Raw genomic sequence first — 23,744 nt, 5'->3', positions numbered from 1 at the left:
GTGTGAAATAATAGTTTGAGATTTAAAAAAAACCCTAACCTAGTGGAAAAAGTTTGAGAAGCACTACCCTAACCACATCCTAAATCAAACAACCTCTCCATTTCACCAGAAAACAGCGTGAGGTGCACTTGAGAGTTTACATTTATTTGAGAAAGAAATCATTTGGATTTTTTAATTGCGAAATTGTTGCAGCCCAGCATGAGAATTGTAAATATTAGTATTTTAATTAAAAGTATTTTATTTGAATAAAAAACAGGGAACCCTGCTAATTTATATATTTATACTCACCCCGGCCCCCCTCAATTCAAACACTGGCCTTATCTCTTTTATGAGAATGTTAATATGTTTAACAACATATGAATGTAAAATACATATAATAAAGTCTGTAGTGCAGGGGCATCATGCACCAATTTTTTTTAAGGGGGCATTCAGTCTTTTCCATGGCACTTACACCCCCTGCTTTCATGCAAAAACCTTCCAAATAAAAGTGTTGACTAACTTTCATATCAAATACTATTTAATCAAAATAATGACACATTGGTATCATATTTACATCTGAAACGGCATGTTTTATTTATTTACGTTTTAATAAATTACTTGATTAATTTTGTCATTAATTAGGGTGACCACACGTGCCATTCTTCCCGGACGCGTCCTGGCCAAGATTTCGGTGCGTCTTCCGGGAGTTGTATTTGTTTACCGCATACGCCATTCAGTTAAAAACATAAGACATACAATCATAGTTTCATTCTTACCCTAAAATGTAACGGTTGCTTTTCTGTAATAACAAAAAATAATCCTCTATGATGTATGCGGTTGACAAATACGATTTCCGGAAGATGCACCTGAAATCCTGGCCAGGACACATCTGGGAAGAATGGCATGTATATGGTCACCCTACATTAATGCATTTCGCACAACAACTGCATTGTCCTATAAAATTTATGTCATTTTAAATCCATTAAGTATATAAACAACGAAAATGACACAAGCTATAGCCACGTGATTGATTTTAAAGGAACAGTATGTAAGATTGTGGCCAAAACTGGTATTGCAATCACAAAACTTGTGGCTAAAACTGGTACTGCAATCACCCAACTGTGTCCAATACACAAAATGACAACTCCACTTTTTAAATGACAATATCCTGGCCAAACCACTGTTGTCAGTGATTTGAAATGAAAATTATTTCTTAATGTCTAGTGACATGTCAGGGACATTTTATGATTAATTGATATCAATTTCTTACATACTGTTCCTTTAATGTTCAATAATGATTAAAAAAAATTGTAGAAAAATTATTAGAGGAACGCATTATTGCATCAAATTTGACCTCATATGTGATCATGTGAGATTCTACGCCCCCGTGAACTCTGGTGAACTTTGGCATTGTACCAAAATGAATCTAGAAATCTACTAATATAACGACGAGACGGTCACATTTTAAACCATACATTTTCTACACAGAGGAGGTTAACTGCACATTAATGTACTGGAGTTTAGAAATGTTGCGAGCTTACACGTTTTAATTCCTCAGATAGCAAAATGCAGCAGCAAAAGCAAAGAGCCTGTGAGCGCTCAGACATTAATGACGTCTGCGACTGCGCTGACTGCAGCGCCTGCCGCCAGAATAAAGTAATGTAACATCATCAAAACAGCAAAAATCTCTGAAAAGTGACAAGGATGTAGCACAGAATGGATAATATTGTGCATATTAAACAGATTAAAAGACAAGTAACTGATTAATGGACGCTTCTTTGATTTTCAGGTTGCATGCAAAATCCATTTGGCAAAAAAAAACCAAGAGGGCACGCGCCCCCTCAGTTTGAATGGGCATGATGCATCTGCTGTAGTATATAAACTTGTTTGAAAAGCATTGGATAGCATTTTGTAGCTCAGATGTTAAAATTAAAAAGTCTATCTCATTGACATGCTGAGAGTTTATCGCATATTTGCAACATGGCGCTGCTGCCGTGACACGATGTGAAACAGGAAATATGCTTTGAAAGCCACATGGCATAGCATTATGAAAGATTGGACTCACGATATGAAGCATAATGTAGTCTCCGAGTCTGGGAGCGCTGTCGATGCGGACCAGAATCCCATCCTTAATGGTGGTGCTGAAGCCCACTGCCAGTCTATCGGTTCGAGTGCTCGGTCTCTCGTTATTGGGCCATGTGTATGTGATAAGTCCTCCGCCTTTTCCAAAGATGTACGTCGCTCCAGCTACAGGGAAAAAAGAGAATTACTGTAAACATATTGGAGTTTTACTACGAATAGGGGACAATACAACGCTCAATATGACCGCTCTGGTGACGTAAGTCCCGCCTTCCAGTTAAAAGAACCAATCATTAATCGATAAAGACTCTTGAAGATTCTCTAGGAGAGGGGCTCTGTACAAAGTTGTGTGAGGCGCTTGCCAACCTGTGCACATGTGCAGTAGCTGAAACAACTTTGGAAAATGTGTTTGAGCTTTAGAAAGAAAAGTTATGGGATTTAATTGTTGGTCAGAAATATGCTTTATAATTGTGATTTTAGAGATATCTGTCTTTCCCCATTCAAGTACATTCAAGACAGGACTTTAGGTCTTGCATGACTGAAATATTGTAAATGCCCAGAGGAACATGAAACATGGCCACCTAGTAGAGCGACTTCCCTAAAGGGATTTGGTGAGAACCGAGTGAACAATAAATCAAGTCTTACTTATGAATCCATTCATAATGTAACCGGCAGCTGTTAGGGTTTTGATAAAAGAAGTCACTGTAATTTGTCAATACAAAAAACTCAGTTTGGTATGACTGACAGGTGACTGCTTTCCAATGCTTTCAAGTGCTTGTGGCTTACGGAAAGACAACTACTGTACTGTATATGTATAAGAATGGTCAAGTGTGATTCTTGCGATTAATGTAAACACTGTGCAACCAAGCAAGAGACAAAATTGAATCTGTGTCAAGATACGCATCTGTAATTTAGATCTTGCAGTCTAAATTCAGTCAAACATAGATAAGAATCAAATAATCATGACAAATACAAATATATTACAACTAAAAAAAGACACGTTACAGCAAATTACAGACTTCATCTTTGACAGCATCAAAACAATATTAATAAATCTAATAATCACATATTTAAACTATGACAGTAATTCAAGCACTTCAATTTTCCATTGATTATTTTTTCATTTTCAAAATTAATTTACTGCAGGTATGGGAATAATTTTGAGCACTAATTATTTCATTTTTTTCTTCGGTTTATTTTTGTTCTGTTGCTTGTGAAATCATTGTTCCTTGTTTTATTACTGAATAATTACTTGTCTTGAATCATTAATTGAAACATTTGGTGCTTACACATTCGAAACAAGCCACTGCTCAAATATAATTTAATGGTATTAAGACTAAAGCATGGGTTTTCAGACACTTTTTGTTAGCTGAACCCTCTTGACCTAAATGATTTAGTTAAAGTACCCCCTGAGGTTTTAAGTAAATATTTCAATAATAGTTCACCCCAAATCATGTCCTCACTCTCAAGTTGTTACAGACTTGTATACATTTCTTTGTTCACACACAGTAAGATATTTGGACAATGTTTATAGCCAAAGCAATGTGTTTTATTCCTACTATGGAAGTCAATGGTGCTTTTGTTTACTGCTTTCTTACAAATATCTTCCTTTGTGTTCAGCAGAACAAAGAAATGTATAGATGGTTTCATCGGACGCACGTAATACACGTCTGGATCAGAACCTTACTTCCAGTTTCGTTTTTGTAATGGTCTGACTAGTTGCTAAACTGATCTCTTGAACAAATGCCTCGTCGAAAATAACAAATGTTTTGGTTTCCTGTAATCTATGTGTTGTTTTTTTGCTTGTTATATAAATAAACTACGTTTAAAGAACTTTGTTGTTAGTTATTCTTAGTGGACTTTACCGGAAGTTACGTGCAGACCACGACAGTTTATGTTGTTACTGCTGAAACCGTCTATACGGGTTTGGAAAAATTCGAGGGTGAGTAAATGACAGAAGTATCATTTTTGTGTTATTAAACTATCCATTTAATAATACATTTAGATGCTTAAGTTCAAAAACTGTTTTTAAGTTTTTATCAGTATTTTACATAGTTTTTGTTATTAGTATCTGTTATTGGACCTTCATCTGGTAATTTTCTTTACTTGCTGTATTTGTCCATAATATAGTTCTCAGTTTGCTGATATATCGTAGTGTTGTGCAACAATCACATGACATGCAGATTAAACAAATAAAACATATATTTTTGGTTGTATTTTATAAAGTTATTAATTTACAATTTATGATTTAATTTTAAATGATTCTATTTTCCCACCAACTCAGGAACCCTTCTAACTTGAGATAGTTAACAAAAAAAATAATTCTGTTGTTCTAAACCTGGATGAGTTTATTTTCTTTGTTGAACACTAATAAATATATTTTGATAAATGATGGTAGCTACACAGTCAACAGCACCCACTGATTTCCATAGTCATTTTTCCTGTAATTTAAGTGTAGTGATACAGGCTCGAAACTGTGACCATTTTGGTCGCATTCGCTCTTGAAATTTAATTGGCGCGACCTCAAAATATATTTGGGAGCATTTGTGCGAGTGCAAATGATTGTTGTGTTGCGACCCGTTTTAAATTCTTTACGAAACATTTGCATATCATGTGAAATAATTAGTAAAGACCAACAAAACTATACATGGACGACTCAGTTTCATGCTGATTTTAGTTCATATTCAGAGCTCACACAATTTCATTGTTTTATTGAGAAATGCAATCATCAAATTCACACTTACAACCCATCAAAATAGTCAGTTGAACATAATGAAGTTGACAGAAATATATTACTATAAAATCTACTTTTAAAATAATAAAAATAATTATTCTTAAGTAATATAATCACACTCAAAATGTTTGTACTTTCATATTTAATTTAAAGTTTTGTTATACAGCACTTTGACAAAAAAATAAAAATCCAATTATGTTTTGATGAAAATTAATTTGTTTTGTTTTTATTTGCTTATTTTAGAAAATATTAATTATTACATTTTACGAATTCATTTGATTAAACATACTGTTTGATTTTGAAGTGAAATGTAATTATCCATTAAAGGCGGGGTGCAGGATCTCTGAAAGCCAATGCTGATATTTGAAATCACCTAAACAAACACACTCCTACGCCAATAGAATGTGGACCTTCTTTTGATAGACCCGCCCCACACATACGCAACCCAGGCTACGATGTGGATTAGTAGACACGCCCCTTACGGCTGATTGGCTACAAGTGTGTTTTGGTACTTGGCCCGACTACCTTTTCCAAAACATTTTTCAAAAATCATACACCCCGCATTTAAAGAAAATAAAAAATTATGAATACAGAAAACTGAAAAAATTTAACAGAAAAATGGAATTTGTGAAAATAAATTTGTATATAATTAAATAACTGAATTAAAAATAACAAATAATAATAATTTAAAATAACATTAAATGGTTTTTATAGGGCCCCATGAATCTACAGGTTTTAAGCATAAGAGATTGTTTAAAAAAATGGTCCGAACACAAGTCAACCATGTGGCAAATAATTTAAGATCAAGTTTGGTTGTTTAAGATTTTAATCTTCAGGATGATGAAGTTGTGGTGCTCCTATAATTTTCAAAGGAAGCTCCTAAATTTTTGCTGGTGTTCCTTACTTTCAAATTTGTGTGCTACTTAAAAAAAGTATTTAAATTAGTAAAGAGAATCATAAAACTTCATTGGTATTGTTGCTGATTACTGATTATTGTCTTATCATGTCAACCATTAGTTGGGATCAGACAACCCTGAACAAGAAAAAAAAAATCACAGTGAAAACCTCCTTTACTCTTTACTGGATTTAGGTCCATGTTGGGGTACACTGGTCTAGGATCAAATTCCTGTTTTCTCTTTCTGAAGACATTCCGTTAATCCCACAAAGAAGTAATTGGAAGTTGGTTCAAGACCACTGCTAAACCTCCAGTGAGAGAACTAAATGAGTGAAAATCTTTTTAATACTCATTTTAGTGACCTCATTTTCATGACGACTCTTAGACCTTGGCTGAAGTGTCCAGCCCTTGAGTCGAGCTCTGGGATCATCGCTTGGCCCTCAAGCATCTTAAACGGGCTCTATCCAGGGAAAAGCTCCAAGAGCTGCCAAAAAAAACCCGTAAGACTCACAATCCTCATCCATTATACATGAGCCTGCAACCAGAGAACAAAAGCGGGCAGAGAAATAAAATCGAACAACCTTTACCCACTTTAATTTGACAAACGGTGGCCGTTAAAGGGCAAAGAAAATAAGGCAGACGCTGCCTCCTCAGGAAGTGTTATCATTAGGGCTTCAGATCACACCCGACGCCAAAGATAAAACGATCGCCTAAATTCCAGCAAGTTTCTTTGAATCACGGTAATTACCGCTCGCAATTCAGCAGCATTTCACTAATGTCTGGACATGCGTGTAATCAATTGCATCCAGGTCTCAGAGGCAGAGGAATTGAAACATCACAGTCTATCAAAATCTAACGCAGGAAGCATGCTGTTCACGTAATAACAGCCAACTCTGTAGCAAACTCATTCATGCAACCTTAAACAAACCATACTTATGTTTTATGCATAGTCAGTCAAGCACGTGTGCAACTTGGCAGGTTTGACAAGCATGGCATACACAGTCAGGTTTTCCTCTATGCTTAAGGCCGAAGTATAATCCATTTTTAATGTGTACGCGAGTGTTCGTCATCAGAAGAGTTCATGCGTACTCCACGCACACCGCCGAGTTTTTGAAATCCTGCACACAACAATGCAAATGCGCCTACAGGATAACCTATAGCATCTAGCCCAGGAGATGCATTGCATTGCATTGTCTGTGAACAAATTATACTTCGCAAAGCTATGCATTCGACGGGGACCGCTGTGCGCGTTAAATGCACCTGGAATAGTTTGCAAATATAGGTGTGTCTATAAGGTAAACATTAAACAGGGTTCCCACACCTTAGTTAACTTCAAATTCAAGGACCTTTCAAGGACTTTCCAGGTCCAATACCCTCAAATTCAAGGACTAATGTGGGACACATTTCAAGTGAGAGCAAAGAAACATCATGTTACCTTTAAAGATACATTGTTACAGTTCCCTTTCGAGGGAACTCGCGCTGCGTCACTTCGGTGACACTTTGGGGACGCCTCCAGGGGTAAGTGTGTCTGAATGTGTATATCAAATTCAACCAATGGTGAGGCTTAACGACAAAGACAGGGTGACGTGGGAGCCAGAAAGTATATCGCTATCTGAAATATTGCCAAAGACGGCGTTAAAGGGACGCATGGAGTATGGCAATGAAGACGCAGCATCTCGTTCCTTTCTCAGGGAACAACAGTTACATACGTAACCAGAGACGTCTTCATGTGTCAAACACAACTATACAAAAAAGCATTTTGGTATGAATCAACATTCGCATACAGAAGATATAAGCATTTAAAGCCAACAGTTTAGCATGGGTGCATAAAAGGCTAGAATTTTTATGATATTATCCTACACTACACAGGAAATAATAATGGATTTTTTTCCAGAAAACTTTTTGCATAAAACATATTCAATCACTTTCAATGACCTGTATCTATCTATGTATATTTTCAAAAACTTCCCAGGGCCTTGAATTATTTCCCCCAGATTCACAAACTTTTAAGGATTTCAAGGACCCGTAGGAACCCTGATTAAAGCATTAGATTCTACACAAAGACATTTGCTATCTGCAATTCTCTTTAGGTCACGAGGAGTAAAGGCAAGCGTAGTGCACTTGCATTGGTTACTGTACCTGTGTAAATGGTAAAACTAAAACACTTTAATGTACAAGACCAAACTACAGCATAAAACCAAAGTAATCAGAAATCAGGAACTTGAATGCTGCCTTACTAGGTTTTGTAACAGAGCAATAAATATGATCAAAGAAGCTGCTGAGGACCAAAATGACAGAAGAAGAAGAAATGTCTGTGCAGTTTTCAGAAGCGCAGGTGCACCGGTAGTTTATTGCGGTCGTTGGCGTTTCCCCCGCCATTGGGTTGTCATTAAGACTGTACCGTCTCGTTTGCACATCTGGGTTGAGGACCCAGCTGGTTAATATTCCTTAAGGGGAAAAGACATCAGGCCAAGCGGGTGGGTTGAGTCCCGGGAGACAGAAAGACATATGGGAGGGAGATCAAAGAGAATGTACTGCATATATACAAGACCTGCGCTGGGTCAACTCACCTTGTCCCGAACTAATGTGTCTACGCTGGGTCATCGCTCTCTTTTATTAGATAAATAACATGCTTGAGGCGCATCCTGGCCCATGGGAAACTAAACCTCAGTGTACTACTATAGTCGTAGTTCTTGAGATTCCATGTGAGTTGTCCTCATGCTTTCACAGTGCCATAGGATGCCATGACATACTCCATCTCCACTGCACCCCAGGGAGCCAATTATCCCACTCAGTGGATTTGGTAAGTAACAAGAGACAGCATTCAATCTTTACAACACCTCATTTATAATGGACCCTGCATGGGTAGGCTTAGCAAATGCCTGCGTAGAGAAAAAACCTGTTTACTGAATTTAATCGCATTAAGCGATTGCATGTGTTCGTTTAAATGCCACAGAATTGGCAGGTAAACCGCGAGTTACTCACAGGGCCTGTGTTGATAGACCGAGGCAGTGTTTTGCATTTAAGCGCTGGTGTTAAGAAAACGGCTAAAAGGAAGCGAGATTGTAATTATGCCACAAATGGACTGTTTTTAATGAATACTCAAAGCTTTTGAAAGTCTGGCGTTTTATGTATGAATTCATTATGGGTAAATTGTGTCTTCTGGAGCAACGCGTACCACAGTTTGTGTCTCCTTAATGGAATTTCGAGGCCGGTGAAAACTTCATTAGAAAACTTCATTACAGAAACACGCTGATAAAGAGTGATGCGTTTCAATTCAGCATACTTATGAACAAAAACAAGGCTTGATTTGCTTCCTTACCGTTAGGTTTGCTTGACACGTGTAAAACGATAAATACGTTGTTAACAGACAAATAATTGCCTTTGCCATTAATCCATCTCCAAAGGAGTTTTGGGAGGGTCTGAATTGTTGGTCCATATTCCTGCTGTGTGGTCATTCCTGTAACTCAGACTAATGGGACCAGCAATGACCGTAGCAATTAATGACATAATCGATGCACAAATTACAAGAAACAACGGCAACAAAATTTTAAGAGGAGAAAACGTCTGCAAACTTAAGACATGATGTTGTTTGTGTAACACTATTTCAATCCTGAAAACACAAAGCACCCAATCAATGCGGACCAAATTGTAGGTGTAAAGCTAACAGCCTAACGTGAATAGAAAATGTGCAATTTAACAAGCAAAACTGTAAAATCACACAGCCCATTCCACTTTGTGAATATAAAGTAAATAGGCTATGTAATGGATGTCATTTAGATGTGCATTCGGTAGACACTTTACACAAAGTGACTTAGAGCTGAGCGATCTGATGATTTAATATCAATCTTGAATCTCCATCTTCTGTGTTGTAAACAAAAATACAGGACAAAAGCATTTCACCTCATGCAAAATAAAAGTAAACACTGCCAATAAAGCACAATGTGCATACTAACATACAGAACGCACATAAACATTGTTTTATATGTTCTTTTTAAGGAAACCTCAATGGTCAGATGAAAGTCGGTTCTTTAATTAAATGCGTTCATCCGCAGCACAGACGCAGATAAAAGTGTTCGAAGCCACCAGGTTTTTTAACCCTCATAAGGCCCTATTTTCCTGTATACGTTAGAGTTCCTTGGGGGTAAAAATGACCCCAGAAATTAAAAGAATGATTACAAAAAATATATACATTTTTAATGATACAAAAAATAGATCATTTTTCTTGTTTACTTTCCATCTATACATTAATGCTGTGTTTTTGGAGATATGAATGACTTTTGTACCCGTTTACCACTCAATTCCTCAACTACACCATTAGCTTGCCTGTAAAATATCAATTTTTTATAAAAAATTCACATAAACTATGATCTAAATTGTTTTAAGATATTGATCTATATGTTTTGTGTTGAATTCGACCATTTGGTGTTTAGAAAAAAAACATAAAAGAATTACAGTTTAGGAAATAAATCATTTCGACCAGCAGATGCCCGTAGAGACCCATTCATTTCACTGGATGTGGCCAACTGCTCAACATCACTACTTTAGTGATACTTTTTGTGAATTTATGTTTATATAAACATTAGAAAGGACATTAAAAATAAATATTATTTCAAATAGTAGAATTTTTTTGTAGTTTTTTATGCATTTTGAAATGTCTTTCAGATAATAAAAACTGTAGTTCACTGTATGTATTTGTTAATGTTTTATACAGGAATAAGTCTGAAGCACACCATAAAACAGTTATATCCATTTATACAGGGCTAGTAGTATGTACAGCTGTATATTATACGGAGACACACCCAGGCAGTGTTGGGGAAAGTTACTTTTAAAAGTAATGCATTACAATATTAAGTTACTCCCAAAAAAAGTGGTTACACTTTATTTTGATAGTCCACTTTAGACATTCTACTAACTATAAATAACTTTGCAACTACATGTCAACTAACTTTCAATAATTTGCAACTATACGTCAACTAACTGTCATTAGAGTATTAGTAGACTGTAAGGGTTAGGGTTGGAGAAGAGGTTTGGGTTAGCGGAATAAGTTGACATGCACCTGCAAAAATACTTATAGACAGTTGAATGTCTGTTGAGATATCATCGCAATAAAGTGTTAGTAGATATAAAGCAGACAGTTTACTAATTCTCTAAAGATTGGTAGTTGATAAGTAGTTGGAAAGTTACTTATAATTAGTAAAATGTCTAAAGTGGACTATCGAAATAAAGTGTTACCAAAAAAGTAACTAATTGCATTACTTAGTTACTTTTCATGGAAAGTAATGCTTACGTTACTTTTAGTTACTTTTGCGTTACTTTTTCTTGGCTAAAGCTTGATCTCTTTCAGGCCTTGCAGGTGTTTTTATGACTGAAAAGTTCTGCATTCAGAAATTGCATATTTCATCACAAAAATGTTTAGCTCTGGCCTGCCATCTCAGTTTCTGACTCAAACTGTTTCCACACAGGCACAGAGAGTGCATACGTTAAGTTTAATTCAGTTCATATTTTTTAATCAAATTAATTAAACTAAAAAAGTAACTTGAGTTACTTTTTTGAAAAAGTAACTCAAATATTAATGTGTACATTTAAAAAGTAATGCGTTACTTTACTTGTTACTTCAGAAAAGTAATATTATTACGTAACTCAAGTTACTTGTAATGCGTTACCCCCAACACTGCACCCAGGTATCGGATCGGTACTCGGTATCGGCCGATACCCTGAGCCCAGGTATCGGAATCGGTATCGGGAAGAGAAAAATGGTATCGGAACATCTCTAGTTTTTTATGCATTTTGAAATGCATTTTTGCATTTTCCATTCATTTCAATTGGGGTCATTTTTACCCCATAAGGGCCTCTTTTGGTAATTTTTTTTACACATTTTTAGAACGACCGAATTGATTCCAGTTTTTAATATGAATCTTGACAGATAATCTGGAAGTCACAAAATCGTATTCCACTGAGAGAACCATGGTTTTAAACTAAAGAAAAGTGTCTTGGGGGTAAGATTGACCCCAAGGGATTTATTAGGGTTAAAGAGCTTTGCATTCTTTGTCAGCCAATGGACCTTAATCTCACAAGGTCCTTAAATATACAATGTTAAAATATCTGTCGAAATTGTTTGCCAGTATCTTACTGTAGATTTAAATGTATTTTATTTAATGGCAACAGTTTGTTTAAAGTTAAATGAACATTAAACATTAACAAGTCTTTATTTTTACAGAATAAAACTAAAATAACAGCCTCATGCAAAGCATTCTGGGAAACAAAATCTGAAGGAAAAAATAGAAAAAAGATTGATGAGGATGTCTGGTTCCATAGCAATGTCTTAAATGCTTAAACCGTACCATGTCAGAGTTGCATATTCAGTGATGCTCACCACACAACCATGAACATGAAACTATTATCAGGATCAAAAAATAAACACTTTTTTTTTAAAAGTTAAGAGAAGAAGTCTTTTATCAGATTGCTCCCAATGCCTTTCTCGCTCACAGGCTCTGGCTACACAAACATATTGGTTTTAAGTATAAACCCCAAATCTATTTTATTTCATAACTGGCAAAGAGTCTAAGCTTATTTGTATTTAATGAGGACTATGCATAAAATAAAGATGGGAAAAAGAACAGTTTGCCAAAGAGGTAAGAATGAATTAAGTCTTTTGCCTCGAGTAAATTTACCTTGTTTAATAGATGCTGACCGGATCTGTTGACCAAGCTATTTGTAATCACTTTTCTACTTTCTCGATTGTGTAATTATGTGGCCAACAGCCAAGATTTATAAATCACATGCAGAGCTAGTTTCTAATTTTCCACTTATGCCTGTAAGAATTCAGCAGTCTGACAAACGATACTCATGAGAAACCTTGATTGTTACTTTTCTTTAATTCACCGTTTACAGATTTAAATAGACAAACTGTGACTCACAAGAGAAAACTGCACATGAAATGAGTGTTCCAGAATTGGATGCCCATCCTTGCAGTTTCCTGCCTACTGTACATGCACAGCTGCCTTGTAAGGTAGCACCCTAAATCAAATGTACCCTGAAAAGTGACTGATTTGGAACGCCCCACATACGCAGAAACTCTGTGCTTTATAGCAATACTGCTCCTCAATAGCGTAGAGGAGACACGGATCGCAATTACATTTAATAGACATTTACATTTGTCTCTCCCTTTGTATTTTTTGTAACACCTTCTCCAGAAAGTATACTTATATTCCTGCGATGGTGCATTAGAATTTGGGAAAAAATCAGATGGTAAAATATTCATTTTTATTTAACATTTATGCATTTGGCAGATGCTATTATCTAAAGGGACTTACAGTGCATTACACAAAATACATATTTTTTATCAACATTTGTGTTTTCTAGGTTCAAGCCTATTACTTATTGCGTATGGCATGAACCTTTGCGTAGTGAGCATGCATATAACGCCTGATATGTAGTAATAATATATGTAGACAGTACATAGCTTAAAAGGCTTAGGAAAAAAGACAGCATTCCTGGCATAAAAAATGGATCTTGACCTTGAACTAGTGATGTTTCTCAGAAAATAATAAATAGATGCTGTGCAGAAATCATAAAGTCATCTTATAGACATAAAGGAGAAAAGGATGCTGGTTGACAGCATGAACATGAATGCAGAAACAAACTCAACACAGATTTTCCCCTTAAAAAATGATCCTTATTTTAGTGTTTGTTCCCTCTAGACATTTGAGGATATATTTGAATGAACAGAAAATAATACTATTGCCACTTATATTACCATTAGGCTCCATTACTCCAAATGTTGTTTTATTTAAGTGTTTTGATTCATTTTTATAGCATGAGGTAAATAAATGACTAAGGACATTTAAAGCATTGTCTTAATGTTTACTGAACTACTAATGTTCAGCTTCTCCAGACCATGTAATGTCTTTCCATCATGGAATTGGCTTTGGACGGAAAGGGGTAGTAACAGACACAGTATAAGAAATATAGCTGCAAGCAGCAATACTGGGGTCAAGCTGATAAGGGCACATGTAAAGTTGAGTTTGGATAAGCAGATTAAAGAACCTTGGTAAACCTAATGATTTCAGATGAACAACGCAAAAGTAATCAACAAAAATAATCTATGTTCTTGTTCACTGCATTCGCCTTTCTGTTATTGACAATCATGGAACATTACAGCACTGAAGGACACGTGAGTGGTGTTTTCAGTGTCACAACATGTTACAACAAGTTTAATGAGTCAAAAGAGACCACCCCCATGTCTCTATGATGTTCTGATGCAGAGATATAGCTCTTGCAAAACAGATGATAAGGTATTCTCAGTAGTTGCTAGGGCATAAATTGACATCAACCAATGTTTACCCCAAGCCATGGAGTAAACCAGTAGGTGGCGCAATGACAAAATTGTGCATGCAACCTCAGATCATGACTGTGTTACATCGAGCTAGTTTCATGACTATACACTTTAGTTTAGTGAAGATACAGTTGTATGACTTGCTTGATATCAAAGTGGTGGAAGAATACAATTTTTGTGTGGCCTCAGACTCTGCTCATACATCAGCGTATCAAATCTGGTGTAAAAATCACATTTCGTTAAGAGTTATAACCATTTATGTGTTAAAAAAACAAAAAATGTAAAGGTAATTTTTCGTTTATAGCAATTTTCGGACATTTCTGATGAAAATTTCAATATAACGCCAATAGAGTTTTTCGTTCAGAACGTAAGGTAATGTTCTTTCTATGGTGGTTTCGAGTCGATCGGAATAACGCTCGCAGAGGGCTAACCGTGAGGCAAATTCTGTCATGTTTGGTATCGTTGGACTCTGCGACTATTCAGGGCTCCTAAAAATAAACTTCTGTCAAAATACGTTGATTTCAGCCAAAGTTATAGGCGTGTAAAACATTCATCTGCCCACTAGGTGGTGCTGCGACGAAACTGTGGATGCACCCTCAGTTCCTGATTGGCATCACAAGTACAAAGTTTTGTGTCAATAGGCATAAGTTTGGCGAAGATACAGCCTAAAATCTGTTTTTTTTTTGCGCTCTACGTAAAATTTGTTGACGCTGTATACGACAACAGATTGATGTATCAAATTTCTTTTAATAACTTTTTTGCCTTGAGTGTCTCTAGATGCTACATACCAATTTTCTTCGCAATCGGACAAAAGCTCTAGGACGAGTTCGAAAAAGTACGTTTAACAAACATTTCAAAATTGTGAACAATTTTTAATGACGGATATTGACGGCATAGGGTCCAATAGAATTGTCTTGAACCAAGGAATCAGCAACAGGAACAAGAATTTTGTTTCTAGAAATTACATGTCAGATGTTATAAGCAAAAACATAAGTGCATCTTTGGACTGTTGTTGGTGCTAGCGGGTTTTACATAGAGACTCTAAATTTGCTGTGGGAACTTATTGGATTGTCTTCTATCAGTGTGCCAATTTTCTTAACTTTCCTACATACGGTTCTATGGGCTGCCATAGACCGCAATGGTGGAAGAAGAAGCGGAAGAATAATAATAATAATACTGGCTTGACCCTTAATGAAGATCACATGCCAAATAAAGTAATTGAATAATTAAAAAAAGGAAGTCCTGCTTTTCAATTAAAACTAAAATGCATGTTAAAGCTGCCTTAATTTAAAAACATCTTGTCATGACATATCTTAACATATTTCAGTGCCATTGTTTTGTCTTAAGATGCACACCAGTATTGTTTTTTTTTTGTAAAAATCTATTTAAATGTCTTATTATAACCTAGACCTAGTCCTCGATCATCTTAAACCCTGTCTGGAAAACTGCCCCATGGAGTTGCTGCCTATTAAGTGTTTCAGATCAATCACTTCAATGCGGTTTCATTCTGCTTAAGAGCGTCATGTAAGCATGTTGACAGCAAGTGAACAGAGCCATTGACCATTAAACCTCTACAGGATCGATAAAAAAGAGTGAGAAATTCAGCTTGATTTGCTATCACCCAACCAAAAAAGTGAATGTTCTGTGTTTGTATGTAATGTCAAATCATCATTAAAGGCAGCCTGCTTTGCTCAAAGCTTTTCTTTGAAGTCAGACAAGCCAGAGTTCAGCCAGATACGCACACACACACACAGACACACAAATTCACTCAGTGGCCCTGACACACTCTTTGTTGCCAGTGGATAGACAGGAGAAGAGCTGCTGGTTTTATTTCAGTTTTTAGTAGTTATCCTCTCAGGGCTGCATGATGGTGGAGATGTTTTGGAAGGACTGAAAATGTATGCAGCACAGAGCCACAACTCCAGCCTTTCTTTCTCTCCATCCCCCTTCACTCATCTCCTACCTTTCTCTGAAAACCGTCAATCACATTCTTCTTGACTGAATGATACATTTTGTTGTTGGAGTAAAACAATAAAATATATAATAGGGTTGTTGTCATGGGGTTTTCATAAATACAGCAGTCTGCAGCGATAAAGTGAAAATCTTGGAAACTGCGATTAGCTTAATATGCAAATGAGTAGCGTTGCGAGGCGCTTACCAATGGGTGTGGAGCCAGCGATTTATCAAGAAGTATTTGTGCATAACAAAAATGAAGTCTATACATAGTCATTAAAATTGTTTAATGACTAACAATTTTACCAGCTAATTCTAACAGTATATCATAAGGCAAAGTAGTGAAAGCAAACAAGCGATTTCAGAATATTTGCATACATGATATGCATCAACCTATAAATTGTGCATAACTGTGCATATATTCAAATTAAAATGTTAAGGTTGTGTGTCCAATAGAGGTGGCGGAAAATGTATTATTCAATACATCGTGATGCGGACGTGAATGATTCTGAATTGATTGACAAATGTCAGAAATTGATTCTTAAAAGTTGGTTTACAAAATAATAACGTGACATTATCGGAACCGAAAAGCGGAATTTAACTGTGTGAGCAGTGCTGCATGCGAACAGCTTGCGAGCACCTACAGCGGAGCTTAGACGATATAGAAAAAAATAACAAATACATCTAACTCTAAACGGCAAGAAAACAAAATACACTTTGGAATTGTCTTCCTCTGCCTTTTCTCTGTTCAGTGACCGGCAGGGAGAAACAGTGCTTTTCATTTACTGACTCATCTGACTGGGCAAATAACAATTCCCAAAACCTGCCGCTGACTGTTTAGACATAAGAACATGAATATAACCTACTTGTGTAAAAATATCCACATAGTTTGTTATCCAGACAGAGACACTGGATGCGCTACATTAGATAAATACAGTAATACTGCCAAAATCACGGTGTAAAATGATGATGATTAGACGATGTGTCAGTCGCCGGTTAACATATAGAATTAAAATGTCACGTTTAATTAGCATTTTTTACTGGTTTAAATCTCTGACAACAGCGTTAGAACATATACGTATATAGGAATGACTTTATTGAGCACTTAGTTGCATTAAAATATATCATATGACAGTTCAGAGACTAGTAGCAAAAGTGCAAACACTAGTCTGGCTTTGAGCGTAACACACAAACATGCTAATTAGTGGGTCAAGAATTCATTCTGAATCAAATTGGGATGCTAAGAATCAATTCTGAATCGAATCATGAGGGTCCAAATGATTCCCACCCCTAGTGTTCAACAAAGCAGTTTTACAGAGTTTAGCGTATTTTTTTCAATTGTTTGTTATGGGGGTGCCACATTTAAATATAGCAGCAGCATCTGGCAAAATGCTGAACGTTTATACCATGCATTTGCCATTTTTACCACTTAAACATTAAAAGGAAAAAATGCTGGTTTCGTCAATGTCACTTTTCACTCATCTGACCAATCACAGTAGAGGAGAGGCGGGACAAATATTACACCAACCAACTGCCACATCGTAAAATGAGTGATGAAGAGGATCAAAAGATCATAGCAACCAAAGCTACCAGCTACAGAAATGATGCTAAATGCCCACATTCAATGATTTTTAAAGAGCGCCTAGGGCTGGACAATAATTCAATATCAATATATTTCGCTGTATGGTTTCTGTACACATTTTGGAAATTTCAATGGCCCTGTCCCAAATGGCACACTCCAGACTTGTGGTCCTCCTCAGAGTCCATACTTTGATGACATCATGTAGTGCAGACTTTAGGGACCCTTGATGTGAGTCCACGTGGGTACACCAGAGTCGTATTTTGGGACAGACTCGAGTGTCACACCAGAAATAGTTAGTGAAGTTGACCGTCAGCGTGAACACCCCCCTTTCATCGTATGATTGGTCTGATTGCTCTTTCGCAAGGACTTCTGGGTTGGTAAAGTGCGCGAAGCCTGCTGCAGTGGGGGCTTCGCAGAAGACCGCATCAAGGGGTAAAGGAGGGCTGATGAGCACACTTCAAAGCGTAAAAATGACAGATGGGACACCCTATGGTAAACTAAGCTGGCATGCGTAATTTAGGCCACGAGACCGAAAGTCCACATAAAGTGCGCCATTTGGGACAGGGCCAATATACATTACAGCTTCCTGTGGGGTGTTAAATGCGGGTCAAAGGCGCTTCTTTCTTCAAAAGCGCGCTCCCATGGCATATTTCATAGCTAAGAAACCATGAGCCACATGGACACGAGGCCTAACTCAGTATATTCTCACTACATTCTAACTCATGTACTTTACAATTTAAAAATATCCACTTCTACTTGCAACACAGTAGTGATAATGAGAAACTGGACTGCTGTAAATCATATAAAATACAGTAGGGTTCTTTTCCATTCAATTTTTTTAAATCTTCTTGATAGCTTTTGCTAGGTTCACCCAAACGGCATTGCAGAAGAAAAAGAATAGCTTAAGCTGCCCACAATTCTTTAGATCAAATTTAAGGTGCACAAAAGTCTAAAACTAAAGTCTAGCCCCCCAAACACATGTTCATCATATCACGGACGTGAGGTGGTGCATCAGAAGACCCTTGGAGACAGAGGACGCACCATTAGAAGGAAGAAGAACCCATCCAAAGACGGCTACAAGTGAAGTCTCATTCATAATTCAGTCATCTCCAGGGAGAAGCTACTGCCTGCTTGGCATTCCAACGCCTTGCAGTGCTGAACAGACCGCATGCTTGAGCAAACTAGTTATAGTATGCTGGTATAAAGAAATAACGTCATTCGGCACATGAATATTTAATCTTGATCAGGCACAATGCACAGAGTTCTACAATAAAGCCTCAGTGATAATGCAAATATGAATATCAATCCATTACACAGAATTGTTTAAGTATGACATTTAAAATATATGTTCAGAACTCATTTTTGGATATACATGTTCAGTTTACATCCGGACCACATATACTGTCTGAAATAATAATAATTTGTTACAATTCTATAGTGCTTTGTCTGCATCAATTAAACCTTTTTGCATATGGGGGTTCTTTTCAGCCACCACCAATGTGCAGCATCCACCTGGATGATGCGACGGCAGCCATATTGTGCCAGAACACCCACAACACACCAGCTTATTGGTGAAGAGGAGACAAAGTGATAAAAGCAATCAGTATATATGGGTATAATTAGTAGGCCATTGGGCAAACTGGCAAAATTGGGCCAAACCCCTACTCTTTTTAATGACCACAGAGAGTCAGGACCTCGATTTTAATGGTGCTTATTGACATCATTGTAAAAGTGACAAGTTGTCAAGTATGCATTTTCGAAATGTGACTTCTGCATTTAACCCATCCCACTGAGTAGTGACCACACGCATACCCGGAGCAGTGGGCAGCAATCCCTACAGTGCCAGGGGAGCAATTAGGGTTAAGGTGCCTCGCTCAAGGGCACCTCAGTCACAACCTGCCGGCCATGAGTCTCGAACCAGTCACTCTCGGGTTACAAGCACACTAGGCTACGACTGAAAAAAAAACCATTCTCATTGTTTAACCATGCCAATGTGACAAAGCCGGTATGGTTATGGTTTTATTTTCCACTGTGAAGCTTGTGGTAGCATCCTTAATACCAGGCTGAGAATGGTTCGTAATTGTGCCATGCCAAATTGGGCACAAATGGAAACCTAAATGTAAATATTCCTTACTGTTCTTAGAACAGTTTGGTACAACTGTGGTAAGAGGGCTAAAAACGTGCTGTAATGTTTTCTTACAATTTTGAAACTATAGTTTTGCACAAACAATAAAAAATAGAAAATAAATAAAATAAACATTTGTTCAGGCATCAACATTTGCCTCCACAACTTGCATGAGTTTGGAACGTATTGTTCTGATTTTCCTGCTTACTGCCTAAAGCTAATTGATTTTGCCATTATTCTTCTAGCTATTAATAAAATATTTTGGGACCTTGAGAATATTTTTATCTGTACACCATTCCCTGCTCCATGACTTGCGATGTATGGAGCAAAAGATATGCTTCCGTTGCCATGGCAAACTGCATCACTTACTGCATGCTCTCGAGGGGATGGAAATCTTAACAACACCTACAGTACCAATCTCAGGCCTGGACCTGCATCTCTTCAATAAACACATGAAGGACACTAACATACAGTTCAATTCACTTTGATATCAGAGGAGAGAGATGTCAGCGCTCAACATCACTGACCTTTATGCTCTTACATAAGTGCATTGCACTGTCTGTCTTGCTAGGACGCTGTTTGCTCAGCCGTGATGATGCAGTAAGGTTATTTACAGTTAATAAAACATTGTAAACATAACATGTGGTGATTAAATCTAAAGAAATGTTATATGTTTAACAAAAAAAGTAAAAAAAATAGAGTGCAAGCAAAACAAAAATGCACCTTTGAAATCTTGCAACCATACAGTAGAAACACTCTAACACATTAACAACCACACAAACACCCTGAAAAGTAGTCACAACACCCTAGCATCATGAAGTATAGACTCGCATGAGCAAACACCGCTAACATTTTTCACAACGTGTTAAAATCGCACCCAGCAGCTGTTCTGAGCACAGCGAATCTGTGAAGCAGAAGGAATACATCACTGTGTCCTTAAAAGCGCTACATTTTCTCTAAAACGTGACCTAGAAGTGCACAGTCCCCAAAATGTGATTCCACAGGTGATGCAAATCAAAACGGGCTTGCATCATTTCCCAGCCTTCATCTTCTTAATCTTTTCCTGTCATTCAAGGTCTCATCAATAAAGTGAAATCATTAGAAGCACAATAGTTGGAGCCATCGTCTGACTCTATAAATCACAAATGAAGGTGAGAAAATTTGTTTCTGCAGAATGCGGGTCTGACATCGTGATTGGTATTATAGTCATCGAAAGAAAACCTATTTGTTTGAGAAATGCACTCACGGGACCATCTATTTTTTCGGTCGGACCTGTCAAGAACAAGAATTATGACTCTGGTTAGCAGCAGCTTGGATTATTGTCCTCTTCAGGTCTATGAAGCTTTGAGTTGAGCTCTCTCCGTATGATCTTCAGAAGTCTCATTCGGTCCATGCGCTTTGATGCTTTCTTGCTGAACGTGTGCAATTTAGCACACCTAGAGGCACTTGAACGTCCTCTATTTATCCAAGAGCACTCAGGGAGATGATGAATTTGTTGCCGGGTGAAAGTGAATGAATTTCCATGAAGTCTGATCAGCGGGAGGACACGGACAGACATCGGGGGATGTGGTCTCTCCAACTCTGTTCAACCCTCTGCGAATGATTTATGGCTCGCGTGTGTCCAGAACAAACACAATCATCACCTCGCGTGAAATGAGGACCGCGGAGGACCTTTAGATGAAACTCAACATGGCTTGCATGTCTACAACACACACAAAGTGACTTTACCCTGTGTCATAACTAATGCTCCCAGTGACAAGCAATTTATTGGAAATGCAGCACAATTTTGGTATTTTGACCCAATGAGATTCCATTGTGGGCAGGGCCACCCAGTAAAACAGAGCAAAAACTAAAATGATGCAAGGAGCAAAAATATTGGCATAACTTCTCTTTTATACATAACTTCTACAAGCTTCTACGCATACTTGCATTTGACTACAGGTCTAACCTAATTACTTTGAGTTAGAAACAAAACTGTTGTATTGAAACTTGAAAATACACTTTTATTGGAAATGTTCGGGGAACCACTAAAGATATAAACCCAAACATGTACTTTTATGCATTTTGCAGACACTTTTATCCAAAGTAACCTACAATGCCCAAGGTATCCATTGCCTGTATCCGAACTCATGACAACATTTTGCGCTGCAGGGACACCATTGTGTCCCTGAGCAAGACACTTAACCCCTAGTTGCTCCAGAGGCATGCGACATCTGACATATACAGCAATTGTAGGTCGCTTTGGATAAAAGCGTCAGCTAAATGAATAAATGTAAGCTATACTTTTAAACAAAGAAGTTACTGTCAGACATTACCGTACTAGTTAGCATCACAGCCCTTTAATTCCCCAACACTGCGGTCATGCTAATATGCTAATTGTGAATCACCTTGACTGCATACATTCTTTTAACCTCAGGCTGCAGCTAAAGTTATCCAACTCCATCCCAGCAAATCCTCCTTGAGATGTCATTGCTTGTCTCAGTCAATGACATCCCTCTCTGGGGAGTCTTGGAGGTGTAAACAAAAAGAGGGACGTGAGAAGCCACCGAAAGGACAGGCGATTCATCTCCTGTAAGCTATTGAACTGGGCGGCAGAGGTCTGTCTGTTATCTGTTTTCAAACCTTATCAACGAGATAGAAATGCTAAACGGGTCTCACAAATGCCCTCAGAGAGGCCGACCTGTTCCCCAAACAGAGGTGGGGAAAAATCAAGGGAGGGTGTCTTCCGGACGAATATATTTAAGAGGATTCCTAAAATCAGATTGTTGGAAAACGTTGAGATGAAAGCGATCAGAAACGTCTAGGCAGGTCTAGTGGGTGGACCAGCACATCTTGTTGGGCAAAGTGATGGTTCACTCTACAATAAAATGTTAAACAAAATATTTAAACTTAAATGTATATTTCATGGAGGTGTTGATTTGTAGTGTTAAGCCTACTTGTTGGGGCGGGACTCTGGTTCTTGTAAGGGATTCAGTGCGTCAACCTCCAAAAACATGCACCGGCCAGTGCCTTATCCTCGTTCTCCCTAAACCCAACTGTGTATAGTCTGTCACAGGGGGTGACGTTGTATCTTCAATACCTAAAATTACTCTTTCTTTTCTCTCAACAGGTATTGTTTCCAAATACTGAAAACTCGTATCTTGTTATAAGCACCTTTTGTACTATTGCCTCACTATGACACATAGCTTTTACTGTTTCCTAATCTTTGGACAAAAGCGTCTGCTAAATGCAAATGGACTGCATTTATATAGCGCTTTCATCAGACCCATGGACATTCAAAGCAGTTTACAAGTTGCCACACATTCACCCAAACACCGACTGCGGTGTCAGCCATGCAAGGCGCCATCCAGCTCATCGAGAGCAGCTGAGGTTAGGTGTTTTGTTCAAGGACACCTCGACACTTGGTCAGGAGAAGCCGGGATTGAACCACCAACCTTCTGGTTGGTAGACAACCTACATGAACCACTTAGCCACAGCCGCACCATAAAATGTAATGTAATGTGTGTTTGCTCCTTGTATGTCACAAAAACCATCATGGTACTGCAATGCACAATAAAATATGGCAAATGTGTTGAATAGACTTCTGTTCCTATAATGCTGACAGACCCTAATAACTTTATGCAATCATACTATGGAAAAACAGCTTTGATATTCTTTTAAATAACTCATTTTACACAACACAAGGTATATGAATGAATAAAATGACAATTTTTTTTACATTTTTGAAAGACCTTAGATACTTTTTCTGAAAGATTCAGCATGCATAGTGCTGTACACTGCAGTATATACAGATGACCAGCAATAGTGCTTACAGTTATTTACTGTACTTAAAAAAACTGGTAGTATTTGTATTAGGATGTCTTCAAAATCTCAGTCGTTCCAGACTGCTGGGCCCTGATAGCATTGTTCCCCTGCCTTGGGTTGTGGGTTTAAGAATTTGGCTGTTGCTTTTATATTTGTGAAGCCAGACATTTCTCTGTTTGCTCTTTCATTCTCATCCAGTTTCTTCCTCCTCTCTTTGAAGATGTGCTTAGCTGAACTGATGACAGATTTCAGGAC

General features: G+C 37.5%; 1 protein-coding gene across 19 annotated transcripts in view; it reads right to left on the bottom strand.

The window, feature by feature from the left end:
• nrxn3b (neurexin 3b) overlaps positions 1-23,744 on the bottom strand; it is a 407,078-nt gene that overhangs the window by 122,920 nt on the left and 260,414 nt on the right. For all 19 annotated transcript variants that reach the window (XR_012358544.1, XR_012358545.1, XM_073855573.1 and 16 more), the window contains one exon: positions 2,045-2,226. Coding sequence is in view for 17 of the 19 variants with exons in the window: in XM_073855573.1 (XP_073711674.1) it covers positions 2,045-2,226 (182 nt within the window). In the remaining 2 variants the exon portion in view is untranslated. The remainder of the gene's footprint in view (positions 1-2,044; positions 2,227-23,744) is intronic.

The sequence above is a fragment of the Misgurnus anguillicaudatus genome, chromosome 18 (genome assembly GCF_027580225.2).
Source record: "Misgurnus anguillicaudatus chromosome 18, ASM2758022v2, whole genome shotgun sequence".
In the NCBI taxonomy this organism is placed as follows: Eukaryota; Metazoa; Chordata; class Actinopteri; order Cypriniformes; family Cobitidae; genus Misgurnus; species Misgurnus anguillicaudatus.
This window is presented reverse-complemented; position numbering and strand designations above follow the sequence as displayed.